The following is a 15,150-nucleotide window of genomic DNA, read 5'->3' on the forward strand; positions in this document are numbered from 1 at the left end:
TCAGAACGCTAATATTTACTTACTGGACCGCCACGGCGGAGATCGGCGTTGCTCTCGGTGTGGGGGGACTGCCTGACAGCCCAGACAGTTCCCCCTCAGCAAATTAGGCCCCCTGCGGCCATGTGATCGCTCTAACAGCAATAGGCGTCCAAGTATCTGCCTGCAGGAGGACTGCCTGTGCTGAAAAGTTGTAGACTTTAATGAGAATTCATTTAAAATGGGACCAATGTTTCAGTCAACGTTCGGGACTTTCATCAGGATCAGGTCTTACCCTATGTAAGAAGTCAAACCGTTATAAAATGGATTGAATGCTACAATCAGCAGGTGCCATCAATACTATGATTTTATATACGTAGGGCCACACCAGATACATACCCCAGACTGCAAAAGATTGGCAGGAGTTACAATCCTGTCTTCAATTCAGCCCCTCTCCCTTTAGGGATATGCAGATAAAATCTACCTGCCACCATCTCCCCAGCCCCTACCTGCACATCATAAAGAGACTAGTGTAACTTCTAACCTTGGAAAGTCAGGACATATGTCTGAGTATCGCCTTGATATCAGGAACCCCACACATACGCTGTCACAAACCTCCATCTTCATAAATACATAGATCTATATATTTATAGTGTAATGAAGATACAAGATCTGAAATCCTGAAAAGATGTGCCTGTGAAAATAAAAAGGCACACATACGCATACATAAACCATTTACACAGAGCCATCCAGTCACCGACAGAAAAATCAAGCATGGAAAGAGTTACTCTGCAATTTTTTTTATTACAAAAGAAAAAATAAAAAATACGAAAGTTATTTTCTTTGCAGCCCAAGTAACAAATTCCTGTTTTTTTTATCCCATAAACTGCTAAATGCATGTCAGATCTGAAGCCAGAATGTGCAAAGCTGGGTGTTACATTCATATTCTCTGTGGGTGTTTGCGTTAACATGTCATCCAATGTTTTTAGAAGTAACAAACTCGCTGTTTCCTAGATAAACGCCTCAGTCTGTCAGTAACTCTGCTCTCCTGACCTGAGACAACTTCCCTCAGTTGGCAAATCTCAATGATACCTTTCCAGCCTTGCACAGACATTCTATACATGTATATAGTGAATACTGCATTAGACAAGTTATATTAAGGCCATACTAGCCGAGCTAGTTGGAGAATGTTTCTGTTTCAGTGTTTTTGTAATAATATCTGGAGAATTCTTCCAGTTTGGCCACCTTGGTCTTTAACTTGTAGTTCCCTTCAATTCCAAGATGTTTGATGACTCGTTAGATACAGAGGAGCGTATACAATCATGGATCTCATGATTTATTGAACTATAACCAGATCCATCTAACCCTGACGCTTAGAGAAAAAAAAAAAATTAGTGGTTCTTCCATTTTTTTCAGGTTAAGTTAGTGCACTTAATTATTAACTCTTTCAAGCTCTCTCTCCATTTTCTTGTAGGACTTACATGAAACCCTGATGCAAATGTTTTGCCATTCATGTATATAACTCAGCATTTAAAAATGGCGAGCATTAAATCCCCCTTGACAGAACGGCTTAAAGGGACACTATAGGCACCCAGACCACTGCAGCTCGTTGATGTGGTCTGAGAGCAGCGTCCCTGTCACACTTAGTTCTGCAATGTAAATCATTGCCGTTTTGGAGAAACTACATTTACATTGCAGCACTAAGACAGCCTCTCGTGGATTTTACTGAACTATAGGTTGCCTAAATAAAGCTGGACGTCCTCACGCGAACATCCAGCGGCAGTTGAATCCCCATAGGAAAGCATTAAAGCATTGAGTCAATGCTTTCTTATGAGGAGGGAATAAAGCGCTCGCTGCCTGAGAAACAATATTGCCATAAATACATCACTATACTTACATCTTTAGAACGAGAAGATCTAAAACATTCCAATCTGCAAGTTACATAAATCATTCATGTGATCTAGAACAGGTACCACTGCCCCCTGTATTTGCATCAAAAAAGTGCTAATTGGTAAACAGAGGTACAGAGATGCTAATTAGTGCAACCCTATGATTGTTAACCTTGCAAATATGTCTGAACTACACTTCCCATAATGCTTAGCCAGAATTTAGTGTCATGGATGTCCATCACTGCCACAGGAGGTCTGGCTTTGGATACAGTAAATTAATGCTTTCGTCTGTAGGACGGAATAATTGATTTTTTGATTTATTTTTTTTAACCCCACATAATTTACAGCCAAAGACTGCCTTCTCAACCCCACAACTAATAGCCTCAAAATTTGCTGCGGTTTAAACAAACCGCTCTACCATAATGATGCTCTTTTCTAGAATGCCCTACCCCCAACCCCTTCCTTAAAATGTTCCAGAGAGCGCTTCATTTACTCGTAGATCCAGCTTTCAGAGGCGCCTTGCCAGCAGACTAACTCCTCCGGCTGGAACCACAGAGAGATTTCACGCTGGGCACTCTCAAACGAGTCGCTGCCGTGGATCACGTTTCTGGAGGAAGGAAAGAAAGAGGGATCAGTTATAAATCAGGTGAGAAGTTGTAAGAGGCAGGTGAAACTGAATAGACAAAAAAAAAGTCATCATTTATTTTTTTACAGGAAAATTTACCATCTTTATAATAAGAAATACACATTACATATTTAAGAAGTGACACTAAGCTCAGAGTATTTTTCACAAGGCTTTCCTGGATAAGAAGACAGAGGAAATAATGCTGTGTGTCGTGTGTAAAGCATTCAATCGTCCGTCCTATTCGTATCAAATGAAGAAAAGTTGAAATACAGGTCTGAAAATAGTTTAAGAGTACCACTCTCTGCTTAAAGTTCATAGGTAGGTACTTCCTACAGTACCAGGCTTAACTAACGGACTGATCATTAGACACTCTCAGCCAATGAGTTAAGCTCCGCTTTCCAGGGCCCAGCTCAGGAGAGACAACACGGCCGGGCCGATGGTAATGGATGCAGGGAGTGGCACCTGGCAGACCCCAAGGAAAAAGTCAAACTGTTCTAAAACAGCACGCTGTAGTGGTTATGGTTCTTGGAGCGTTCCTTTAACTCACCAAGAGGGTTATTTATTAGAGGCTGCCTATTATTGAAAACAAAATTATTCCTAACAACTTTAGGGACTCTGTGCAATTTATTATTTAATTTCAGAAATACAAATTGTAGCGAATTGAAACCAGAATTAGAGATCGGGAATTTTATTTTTTTTGCAACAGCTATAACCACAGCTTTTAGTTTAAATCTTGCAACTAAAGGGGAGGATTTGGGACATGCAGACAAAGGAAAACCTTCTCTGATCATGGCTGAGGGAGTTAAAAACGGCTTCACAGCACTTGATCTAACAGAGCCCTAATAATATGATTTTTATTTTTTAAATAATATATATTTTGTATTTTTTCCTCTCATTGATCGATCAACTATAAAAACTAAGTTATTGCCGAAGTGGTGGATTTTCATAATCACCAGAACCTGTTAAAGGGACACTCCAGGCACCCAGACCACTTCTGCCCATTGGACTGGTCTGGGTGCCAACTCCCACTACCCTTAACCCTGCAAGTGTAATTATTGCAGTTTTTTTTTTTTTTTATAAACTGCAATAAATTACCTTGCAGGACAGCCACTAGAGGGCACTTCCTGGTCCATGGCACAGAAAACCTGTGCTAGAGCGTCGCTGGACATCCTCATGCTGTGTGAGGACCTCCAGCGTTGCTCAATTCCCCATAGGAAAGCATTTTCCTATTGAGAGCTCTAATGCGCAGCATTGCTGCGTATTAGGTCTCCACGGCCGGCGGGCAGGATCAGTCTCGCCCACCGGCCAACGTAATGAGGAGGAGGAGCGGCGGCCAGCAGAAACCACCGCCGAGGGACACCGGCAGGGGTCTCAAGTAAGTGACTGAAGGGGTTTTCACCCCTTCAGCAACCGGGGATTGGGGGGTGGGAGGGAGATGGGCACCTGTAGTGCCAGGAAAACGGATTGTTTTCCTGGCACTGGAGTGTCCCTTTAACCCCTTAAGGACACATGGCATGTGTGACATGTCATGATTCCCTTTTATTCCAGAAGTTTGGTCCTTAAGGGGTTAAATAAAATGCGTATATTTAGCTCCAGTTCTATACATTTACCTAAAATCACAAGAACAAAACCACAACGCATTTTGGGATATAAAAGAGTTCTCCTTTAACTAAATGTTTGTTCGTCCAACCACTGTAAAGCGCTGCAGAATTTGTTGGCGCTATATAAATAACATAATAATAAAATGTGTTTCTTACCTGCTGATGTCCACACAGAAATCTCCTCTGATAGTTCCTGGTAAGGAATCTGCAGGATTAGTCTCCCCTAACATAACACGGGCAGTCTTCACCACATTCAAACCCTGCCAAACCTGTGCAATAAATTATCACAACAATTGTAAGAAACCATGTAATGTGCTTCATAAATAGCAACATTTGTAAACCGTTCTATTCTTAAAATGTAGCATAGACTAAAAATAAATAAACGCTCTGCATTACCAGGGAGGGGGCACCAGAGGGCACTATTTTGTGTTTGTATTCCTAAAACTATAGAATCCCTTTAATACAGCCAGTTTAGCAATCATGTGTTTTGTATGATGCAATACTTGGGTAGAGAAGTTCCTGACCATTCTGACCTGCAGTAGCACCATCTAGTGGACTTTTATAGGTAGGAGTAAATTGTATTTTTTATTTCGGCATGCATCTTATCCTGTAGGGCCTGACTTAAACACAATCACATGTCACATCTGCTCGTTCCCACCCTGCCAACTCTCATCTGCAGGATTTGTCAAGGTTGGCCTATTGTAATGGAACTCCTTACACCATGCCATCAGACTATCCCCTAGCCTCCAGCCCGTTAAGAGGTCACTAAAAACACCCCTCTTTAGGAAGTAATAGCATTTTTCCTGGGTGACACTCCTCTTATTAAAATTACCCAGCTCACTCTGCCTCCTTCCAAACACCACTGTTACTAGGATATTCCGACACGGGCGTCTTATCCATCAGTCCCTCCTCCCCTCTGACATGCTGTTATTTCTCTCGTTGTCTTTGCTCCTTCCTTATACATTGTAAGCATGTTTGAGCTGCGTCTTCTTCAGCTTTTGTCTCTGTTAATATTTGCTATATCAATTATTCCCATTCTAGAATTGTAAAGCGTTGCGGAATATGTGGGCGCTATATAAATAATAAAAACCATATGTATAAAATAATAATAATAATAATAATAATAATAAGTGGTACAGGATATGATTGTGTCCATATGGATGACTGTCATAGTAAATGCTGCAGTTACTTACCATAGCAACAACCGGTCCAGAACTCATATACTTCACCAGGCGGCCATAGAACGGTTTGTCCCGCAGAGCTGAATAATGTTCCTTTAACAGTGTCTCGGACGCCTGCAAACAGACAGCTATATCAGTACACAAAGCCAGAAATATTGTGTAAATAGCACAGAGACAACAACAAATAGAACACAATCTGTATATTATACGATATCCACTAATTGTACAGCGCTGAGGAATCTGTTGGCACTTTATAAATACCGGAAATAAATAAAATAAAACTTCAAAGAGATTTCCACTTCCGCTAAAGGGACAAAGCAGCAGCTTGTCCAGGAACACTCAACCGCAGATTAATCTAAATTTCTCATGACTCAGGGGTGTTTAAAATGTCTCTACTATACATCCAGGTGAAAAACACTTGGAAATTTAAAGTGAAGTACTCATGAATTTCTTCCAAATTAAAGGGACACTATAGTCACCAGAACAACTACAGTTTATTGCATTTGTTCTGTCGCGTAGAATTATTCCCTTCAGGCTTTTTGCTGTAAACGGTGTCTTTACAGAGAAACTGCAGTGTTTACATTACAGCCTAGGGATACCTCCACCTATCACTCCTGAGATGGCTGATAAAGCTGCTTCCTTGGGACAGTGCTGCAGGGTAAGCAGCACTGCCATTCAGTGTCTCCGCCCTCTCTTTGCATACAGACACTGAACTTTCCTCATAGAGATGCATTGATTCAATTCATCTCTATGAGGAGATGCTGATTGGCCAGGGCTGTGTTAGACTTGTGCTGGCTCTGCCCCTGATCTGCCTCTTTGTCAGTCTCAGCCAATCCTATGGGGAAGCATTGTTATTGGCTCAGACCACCACTTCTGATGATGTCAGCAGACAACAGGCAGGTCTGTGGCAGACAGGGGCAGAGGCAGCAGCTGCAGACTTTAATACAAGTAAGATATTACTATATTTAGGGAGGCAAGAGGGGGTCAGGAGGGCTAGATGGTGGTCTTAACACTATAGGGTCAGGAATACATGTTTGTGTTCCTGTCCCTATAGTGTTCCTTTAAGAGATTTATCCCACCCTCCCAAAAAAAGATTTTTAAAAAAATTAACAAAAAACAACCACATTATTTTACACAATGCAGTATAAATATCCAGCTACACTGGTATGATTTAAGTTGGAGGACGAACAGCATATCAATATAAACTTGTAAGAAAGTTATTTAATGTTGGACTGCGCTGTGGTATAGGTCGGAGCATTAAAAATATAGCATTGCTTTCCTTGTATAAAACTGGTTATTTTTCTGCTACAAATTCAGGGAAGTTGCAAATGGTGTATTTACTCAATGCTTCTTGTACGTCTGCCTTATTCACTTGATTGCAAAAAGAAAGAACAGTTTAGATATAAAATGACCAGACAGGCTAAGGTTTTTCAGTTGCAATGCTATATAATCTGCATTCTAAGCTATTCTCTCACACTGCATGGCATCCGAGGGGGCAGGTTAGCATTTCAGGGTCTCAGCAATGCATCACAATGCAGTTTTGTCTCATTCATACAGTCAGCCAAACAGACCTCGAGCAAATGTGTAGATCAGGGTTAATCAAAAACACTGTTGGAAATTGAATGTGAATTCACACTTCAGTCGATAGACCTGATATTATACCATAATGATTCTATTGCTAGAGAACAACGTTCTCAAGGCTGCAGATCGTCATGGAAACCAATGGCAGCCATCACAGTCCTAGACTCTGATCATGTGATTAAAACTGCTATTTACTTACACAAGCGTTTCTACTTCATTTTATTCCAAGTAAGTTCGAAACTCCTGAAAATGGTCTTACTTTACATCCCATGCACGTGAAGGACAAACCACTCGGCAGAGTTGTCTTTGGAAATATGACAAGGGAGCGATGATACGGTGCCAGAGATATTTACATTTTTTCCATAAAACATTTATCGTAACATTTTCTTAGAGGATTTCTTGCATGAGGTTCTAGAACAGGCTTTCCCAAACTTGGGCCCTCCAGATGTTCCTGAACTACAACTCCCATGATTCTCAGCCTATTTCATTCGTAGAATCATGGGAGTTGAAGTTCAGCAACATCTGGAGGGCCAGAGTTTGGGGAAGCATGTTAGAAGATTCAGGGTTGCAGTTCTGATACCAAGGGGGTCCCCTCCTTAAGTGGGGACAGTCACTTGTTATTTTTAATGTTTTATTCCATGGGGTAACAAGCACACAAGTGATGTAGAATTATTAAAAACCTCTATTAATCCTGTATTGAATTTCTGTACTAACTCCATTTTAATTTCATTACATGACAGATTTCCTAACAGCATTTAGAATACTAGATAGAGAATGTATTTTCTAGAAGGACATGACTAACACCGGAATTACCAAGTTCCTGTAATATGTAACAAAGTATACTATAGCTAGGCCATGAGAAAACTGCTCTAATGAAATGTTCTTTCATAAAAAAGACCCTGAACCTGACCCAGAGTCTGACATCACTAACTACCCAAAATGACGCCCAAGCACCCCTTCCCACCGAGTAAGCCTCGTGCTGGGTAAGATGGCGCTTGAGCCATCTGTCCACACCCGTGTCCAAAATGACGCCACCTCCCGGTGGGAGGACACCTAGTCAGCCACTTAGTACTTGAGCCAATTAATAATATTGATGGGTGGACACTGACATAGCCACTTAACACCTAATCCAATTAATGATGTTTATTTGTTGTTATCTTGATATTCAATGATGATGTAATTTTGCTCTTATAAGGGTCTGCGAGCCACTTTTAACCAGATGCCATTAAATTTCCTCGAAGTTATTTTAACCTGAACTCCGTGTGTCAGTGTGAATTTACTTCTGCGTATACGCAATTTAATCATCTCAGATTTGGACAGGAACAGATAGACATTTGAACATATTTGTTTAGTTTTAAAATAATCTATATCACAAGTGACAGTTCCCTGTCAAGTTATAGCATCACAAAACCACTTGTTATTAGTAAACATGACATTAGTGAATTGTAAGTCAGTGTTTGTAATCTGTTGGATGTACACCAACCTGCATCATCTTCATCGCAACCAAGTGGAACCCCTTCCGCTCAAAGCGTCGGATGATCTCGCCAACGAGGCGCCGCTGGCACCCATCAGGCTTTATGGCCAGGAAAGTGCGCTCATTTATCCCGGTCCATGCTGGAAAGAGATGGTGACAGTAGATGCAGGGTGTGGAAGTAGATTTTGAAAAGCATTGTAACATAATGCACACTTTACAAATACACCACATTGTCACTGATATGGACAGTGACAATGTATGGCCATTAATATGGAGCTGGGCCATCTATCTCCGAATAGTGACCAATATTCTGGGAAGATATTCCAGCCGATGTAGGAACACAGATATCAGAATTGGATTTCAGGACAAGCAGCAGGACTGACTAGGCCTTGGTCATCCTATGCCACCCGGTTCATTTCAGAGGGATTGGAAGTAGTGAAGGTCAGGGTTGCCTGTGGGCCTCTCATCTCATTGTGGGATCTCTGGCTGACTGATCAAGCTGAGAATGTTTATTGGATACAATGATACCAAGATGGGTATGAGTAAGGGGACCTGGATACATCACAGAAGCAGAGAATGAGTTAGGGGGGAATGTAAAATATCTGTGAGGGACTCCAGGAAAGCTAAACAAGGTGAGCATGAGTGAGGGGTCTCAATACAAATAAAAACTGAGAATGATTGAGGGTCTTACTATAAATAAATACTGAGAATGATTGAGGGTCTCACTATAAATAAATACTGAGAATGAGTGAGGGTCCCACTATAAATAAATACTGAGAATGAGTGAGGGTCCCACTATAAATAAATACTGAGAATGAGTGAGGGTCCCACTATAAATAAATACTGAGAATGAGTGAGGGTCCCACTATAAATAAATACTGAGAATGAGTGAGGGTCCCACTATAAATAAATACTGAGAATGAGTGAGGGTCCCACTATAAATAAATACTGAGAATGAGTGAGGGTCCCACTATAAATAAATACTGAGAATGAGTGAGGGTCCCACTATAAATAAATACTGAGAATGAGTGAGGGTCCCACTATAAATAAATACTGAGAATGAGTGAGGGTCCCACTATAAATAAATACTGAGAATGAGTGAGGGTCCCACTATAAATAAATACTGAGAATGAGTGAGGGTCCCACTATAAATAAATACTGAGAATGAGTGAGGGTCCCACTATAAATAAATACTGAGAATGAGTGAGGGCCCCACTATAAATACATACTGAGAATGAGTGAGGGCCCCACTATAAATACATACTGAGAATGAGTGAGGGCCCCACTATAAATACATACAGAGAATGAGTGAGGGTCCCACTATAAATAGATACTGAGAATGAGTGAGGGTCCCACTATAAATAGATACTGAGAATGAGTGAGGGTCCCACTATAAATAGATACTGAGAATGAGTGAGGGTCCCACTATAAATAAATACTGAGAATGAGTGAGGGTCCCACTATAAATAAATACTGAGAATGAGTGAGGGTCCCACTATAAATAGATACTGAGAATGAGTGAGGGGGTCTCACTACAAATAAAAACAGAGTGAGTGAGGGTCCCACTATAAATAAATACAGAGCATGAGTGAGGGTCCCACTATAAATGGATACTGAGAATGAGTGAGGGTTCCACTATAAATAAAAACTGAGAGTGAGTGAGGGTCCCACTATAAATAGATACTGAGAATGAGTGAGGGTCCCACTATAAATACTGAGAATGAGTGAGGGGTCTCACTACAAATAAAAACAGAGTGAGTGTCACACTATAAATAAATACTGAGAATGAGTGAGGGTCCCACTATAAATAAATACTGAGAATGAGTGAGGGTCCCACTATAAATAGATACTGAGAATGAGTGAGGGTCCCACTATAAATAGATACTGAGAATGAGTGAGGGGGTCTCACTACAAATAAAAACTGAGAGTGAGTGAGGGTCCCACTATAAATAAATACAGAGCATGAGTGAGGGTCCCACTATAAATGGATACTGAGAATGAGTGAGGGTCCCACTATAAATAAAAACAGAGTGAGTGAGGGTCCCACTATAAATAGATACTGAGAATGAGTGAGGGTCCCACTATAAATACTGAGAATGAGTGAGGGGTCTCACTACAAATAAAAACAGAGTGAGTGTCACACTATAAATAAATACTGAGAATGAGTGAGGGTCCCACTCTAAAGAAAAGCTAAACAACGTGAGCATGAGTGAGGGGTGTAAAGGCCGTTTAGGTGCTATCCTACCACCCCCCTGTTTGTCCCTAAGTGTACCCCAATATCCTGCAGGTTATATGCTCTATTGTTAATACTATGAATACCGAGAGGCAGACACTCCCCGCCCCGGATACTGGGTGTGTATCCCTTTAAATGCTCACTGTGTGAGTGGGGATCCCCTCAGTGTTCCTCCCCGTGTTTCCCTGTTGCGGGGGTCCCTCTGAGCACGCTCCCATGGTACCCTGCGGGGTCTCACCTGTCGGGAAGATGTGAGCGAAGATGGTGAGCACCAGGCAGATCATGGCGAGAACAACGAGGAGAAGCGGGAGCGCGCACGCCGCCTCTTAAAGTAACCGCATGCGCAGTGCGGCATAGTCTGCATTACTGGGAGGACAGGGTTGGGATGCTGATCCCAGGAGTGCCAGAGCCAGGCCATACATGGGCACTACAAGTCTCATGGCCGTCAGCCTGTGATGGGAGTTGCATTCATGTTTGGAGGACTTCTTGATGTATAATAGGACTAATAGGAATATCAGTGTGTGTACAAGCAATAGTAAGAGTATCCCTGCAATAATGGGGATCGATGGACAGACCTGTAAGCAAGCTCAGTACTCTACTTGAAAGAGCTTACAATCTAGGTACGCATACCCCCAAACTGTCCCTATATTGGGCCCAAATTTCTGTCCTTCTTTTCTGTCCTAATGTCCCTCTTTTCTAGGAGCTCCATATTGTTGGGGGTTCTGAGTGTATAGCAGAGCTCCACAGCAATAATACTCCCAGTAATGTGTCTTAGTGTATAACAGAGCTACACAGCAATAATACTCCCAGTAATGTGTCTTAGTGTATAACAGAGCTCCACAGCCATAATACTCCCAGTAATGTGCCTGAGTGTATTACAGAGCTCCACAGCAATAATACTCCCAGTAATGTGTCTGAGTTTATAACAGAGCTCCACAGCAATAATACTCCCAGTAATGTGTCTTAGTGTATAACAGAGCTCCACAGCCATAATACTCCCAGTAATGTGTCTGAGTGTATAACAGAGCTCCACAGCCATAATACTCCCAGTAATGTGCCTGAGTGTATTACAGAGCTCCACAGCAATAATACTCCCAGTAATGTGCCTGAGTGTATAACAGAGCTCCACAGCAACAATACTCCCAGTAATGTGTCTGAGTGCATTACAGAGCTCCATAGCAATAATACTCCCAGTAACGTGTCTGAGTGTATAACAGAGCTCCACAGTAATAATACTCCCAGTAACGTGTCTAAGTGTATAACAGAGCTCTACAGAAATAATATTCCCAGTAATGTGTCTGAGTGTATAACAGAGCTCCACAGTAATAATACTCCCAGTAATGTTTCTGAGTGTATAACAGAGCTCCACAGTAATAAAACTCCCAGTAATGTGTCTAAGTGTATTACAGAGCTCCATAGCAATAATACTCCCAGTAACGCGTCTGAGTGTATAACAGAGCTCCACAGTAATAATACTCCCAGTAACGTGTGAGTGTATAACAGAGCCCCACAGCAATAATACTCCCAGTAATGAGTCTGAGTGTATAACAGAGCTCTACAGAAATAATACTCCCAGTAATGTGTCTGAGTGTATAACAGAGTTCTACAGCAATAATACTCCCAGTAATGTGTCTGAGTGTATAACAGAGCTCTACAGCAATAATACTCCCAGTAATGTGTCTTTAAAGGAACACTATAGTGCTGGGATACATGATTATGACTCGGAACCCCCTCTCTGTGGAATTAAAAGGTGATTTTAAGAACCTTTTCTATGCTATTACGCCAGTTCTTCATGATCTCACACAATCCAATGCTTTCCCATAGAAAAATCAGCAACTCCTCGTAGAAATGCATTGAATCACACCCCTGTAGAATAATTTTTTGACTCACTGTGCACTTAACGCATCTCATACTTGCATTCATATACACACACATACACAAACACACATTCATAAACATACATACACACACATTCATGACGAATGACTAAAGCCTCTGATTGCGGCAGATGGTCATGGGCAGAGTGATCATACCTCAAATTCAACACTTTGGGATTAAACCATTCATTAACAGTTTAACCACTTGACATAAACCATGCCCGAGGACCTCCTCGCACCATAACAACTTCATTCTGATTAAATTATTATGGTGCCTGGAGTGCTTATTTAAATACCCTGAAACTCATCAAAAGTGCATTGTAAATGCGTTTAATCATGCTCACACTCTGCACTTTCCCTAATTCCTCCCATCCCTGTCTGACAGAGCAGACATACTCGGGGATCAGAAGGTCAGAGAAAATCATTGGTCTGTTGAAACAGCAAGAGGCAGTTTTTCTTAAGAAGTACAGTGTGGGTCGCACACGCTTGTATCCACTTAATGTGATTTTCTATTTAAAACAGGTCAGAGGATTTCATTTTGACATGAAAAGTGGTAATGAATGAAAAGCACTTATGGCAGCCTCTCTGTGCTGGGATAATACCAGTGTTCTAGTAAAGGAGATCTGGGGATTAAACACGTTTAACACTATAAGCCTTCTAGGATTGTGTTAATGCAACTGAAGAAGGTAGTGCTTATTCACATGAACTGCAAAGAATGCCATAAGGGAATTCACAGGATAAATCTGAAATTTAGCCCAAAATAGATGAGCATGAAAAATTCTGCAACTCCGCTATTTTACAGTAAAAACATTATTTCACATTGTCCTTTACAAATCCTACCATTTCTCCCCAAACGTTAATATTTGAATTTTAATATAGAACAATTTGGTATTTAGAGTGAATAAACCCATTTAATCCAAATTCCATGTTTGCGTTGGTAAGTTTGCCCAGCAAACAAATAATTATTTATTCAACTGTTGATCATGAATTATATAGTGTGTTTGGCATTTTGCACAAAGGTGGCAGCCATGACATGGAACTGCCGTCTACTGTATATGAGCTGCTGTGTAAACTGTAGAGAATATCACAGTATAAATACCTGATACTCGAGTCTGGAACTTGCCAAGATCATAGTATAAATCAACAACAGGAAAAAAACTACAAAAATAAAATACTTATTAGTAAACAGAAAAACAGCTTCCCACTGAATACCTCCCAAGTAGTGTTACGTCTGAACAAGCCAAGAAATACAATATGTGTGGGATTCAACTGATGAATCTAGAATCAAATAAAACATAGCATAATACAGTTTTAGAAATGTAATATTTCCTGCTATAGAAGTCCCCTGGTGTACGAAACGCGTAAGACCAATCCTTTTTATACCAATAATCCTCCTTTTTACCTATCTACTTGTCGGAGTCCTGAATGGTTCCTGATAACGGGTGATACTTGATCCTAAGAGGGAGATACTAGCCCCCCAAAACATCGGGGGAGGCACCAATAGAGCGCACATATTCAGCTGAATCCCACACATATTGTATTTCTTATCCTAGTATAAATACCTGATACTCGAGTCTGGAACTTGCCAAGATCATAGTATAAATACCTGATACTCGAGCCTGGAACTTGCCAAGATCATAGTATAAATACCTGATACTCGAGTCTGGAACTTGCCAAGATCATAGTATAAATACCTGATACTCGAGCCTGGAACTTGCCAAGATCATAGTATAAATACCTGATACTCGAGCCTGGAACTTGCCAAGATCATAGTATAAATACCTGATACTCGAGTCTGGAACTTGCTAAGATCATAGTATAAATACCTGATACTCGAGTCTGGAACTTGCCAAGATCATGTTTTAGGTTAGACAAAACACAACTACTACACAAATGGAATCCAAATTGAAAGGTTGTGGCTAGAACTCGGTTGGATAAAAGACTGATTGTCCATAAAACTATCTTTACGGTTTGTTTAATTTCAGGCAGTGGCGTAGCGTGGGTTGTCAGCACCCGGGGCACGGCAAGTAATTTGCGCCCCCTAACCCGTGGATTTTAGCACTCGAGTCTCTTCCACTAGATTAGTTAAAGAAACCCTTACCCCCCAAGCACATGTATTGTTTGTTATGAAAATACTAGAGAGCTGCGAGAGAGCTGCAAGTGCGAGCACGCCCCCCAGGGGTCAAGTCCTGGGGAATAAAGTGTGGGAACTCACTCGAGTTCCACCCCCACTCCACCACCAAAAAAAAAACTTGTATGCATATATAAACGCGTACACACACTCAGGTGCACACATACACTTACAGACACACACGTATACTCACAGACACACACACACAAATTCACAGATAGACACACATACTCTCACAGACACACACATACACACATACATACACACACTCACAGACACACACATAGATACACTCACAGACACACACTCACTTCCAGACACATACACACACACACAGATACATACATACACTCACAGACACACACTCACACATACACTCCCAGACACACTCACTCACAAACACACACACACACACACACACACATACACAAAAATCATTTGTATATTTTTTTTAAAATTAAAAATGTCCACCCAGCCTCCCTATCTGGAGAGCTGGCGTGGACCTGTCCCTGGGGTCTAGTGAGGCTTCAGTGCGGCCGGCTCTTGTCTTGCTGTCAGACGCGGCAAGGGAGCTGTGTTCTC

The 15,150-nt window shown here is 41.3% G+C and overlaps 1 protein-coding gene across 1 annotated transcript; it reads right to left on the reverse strand.

Moving 5' to 3' along the window:
• Positions 1–760: 760 nt before the first annotated feature.
• Positions 761–11,047, reverse strand: NME3 (NME/NM23 nucleoside diphosphate kinase 3). The gene is made up of 5 exons (XM_063430614.1): positions 10,799–11,047; positions 8,337–8,467; positions 5,285–5,386; positions 4,248–4,360; positions 761–2,472 (listed from the first exon to the last, which is right to left on the reverse strand). The coding sequence occupies exons 1-5, from the start codon at positions 10,842–10,844 to the stop codon at positions 2,355–2,357; spliced, it is 510 nt and encodes a 169-aa protein (XP_063286684.1). The 5' UTR covers positions 10,845–11,047; the 3' UTR covers positions 761–2,354.
• Positions 11,048–15,150: the final 4,103 nt, after the last annotated feature.

This window comes from Pelobates fuscus, chromosome 8, assembly GCF_036172605.1.
Source record: "Pelobates fuscus isolate aPelFus1 chromosome 8, aPelFus1.pri, whole genome shotgun sequence".
Classification (NCBI taxonomy): domain Eukaryota; kingdom Metazoa; phylum Chordata; class Amphibia; order Anura; family Pelobatidae; genus Pelobates; species Pelobates fuscus.

What these genes read in the sequence shown, in the direction of transcription:
- NME3 (XM_063430614.1), bottom strand. Translation starts at nt 10,844, where the DNA reads ATGATCTGCCTGGTGCTCACCATCTTCGCTCACATCTTCCCGACAG. An exon ending in TTGCGATGAAGATGATGCAG is followed by an intron (nt 5,387 to 8,336) that starts GTTGGTGTACAT and finishes GTCTGTTTGCAG; the next exon opens with GCGTCCGAGACACTGTTAAA. An exon ending in TTCTGTGTGGACATCAGCAG is followed by an intron (nt 2,473 to 4,247) that starts GTAAGAAACACA and finishes TCCTTCCTCCAG; the next exon opens with AAACGTGATCCACGGCAGCG.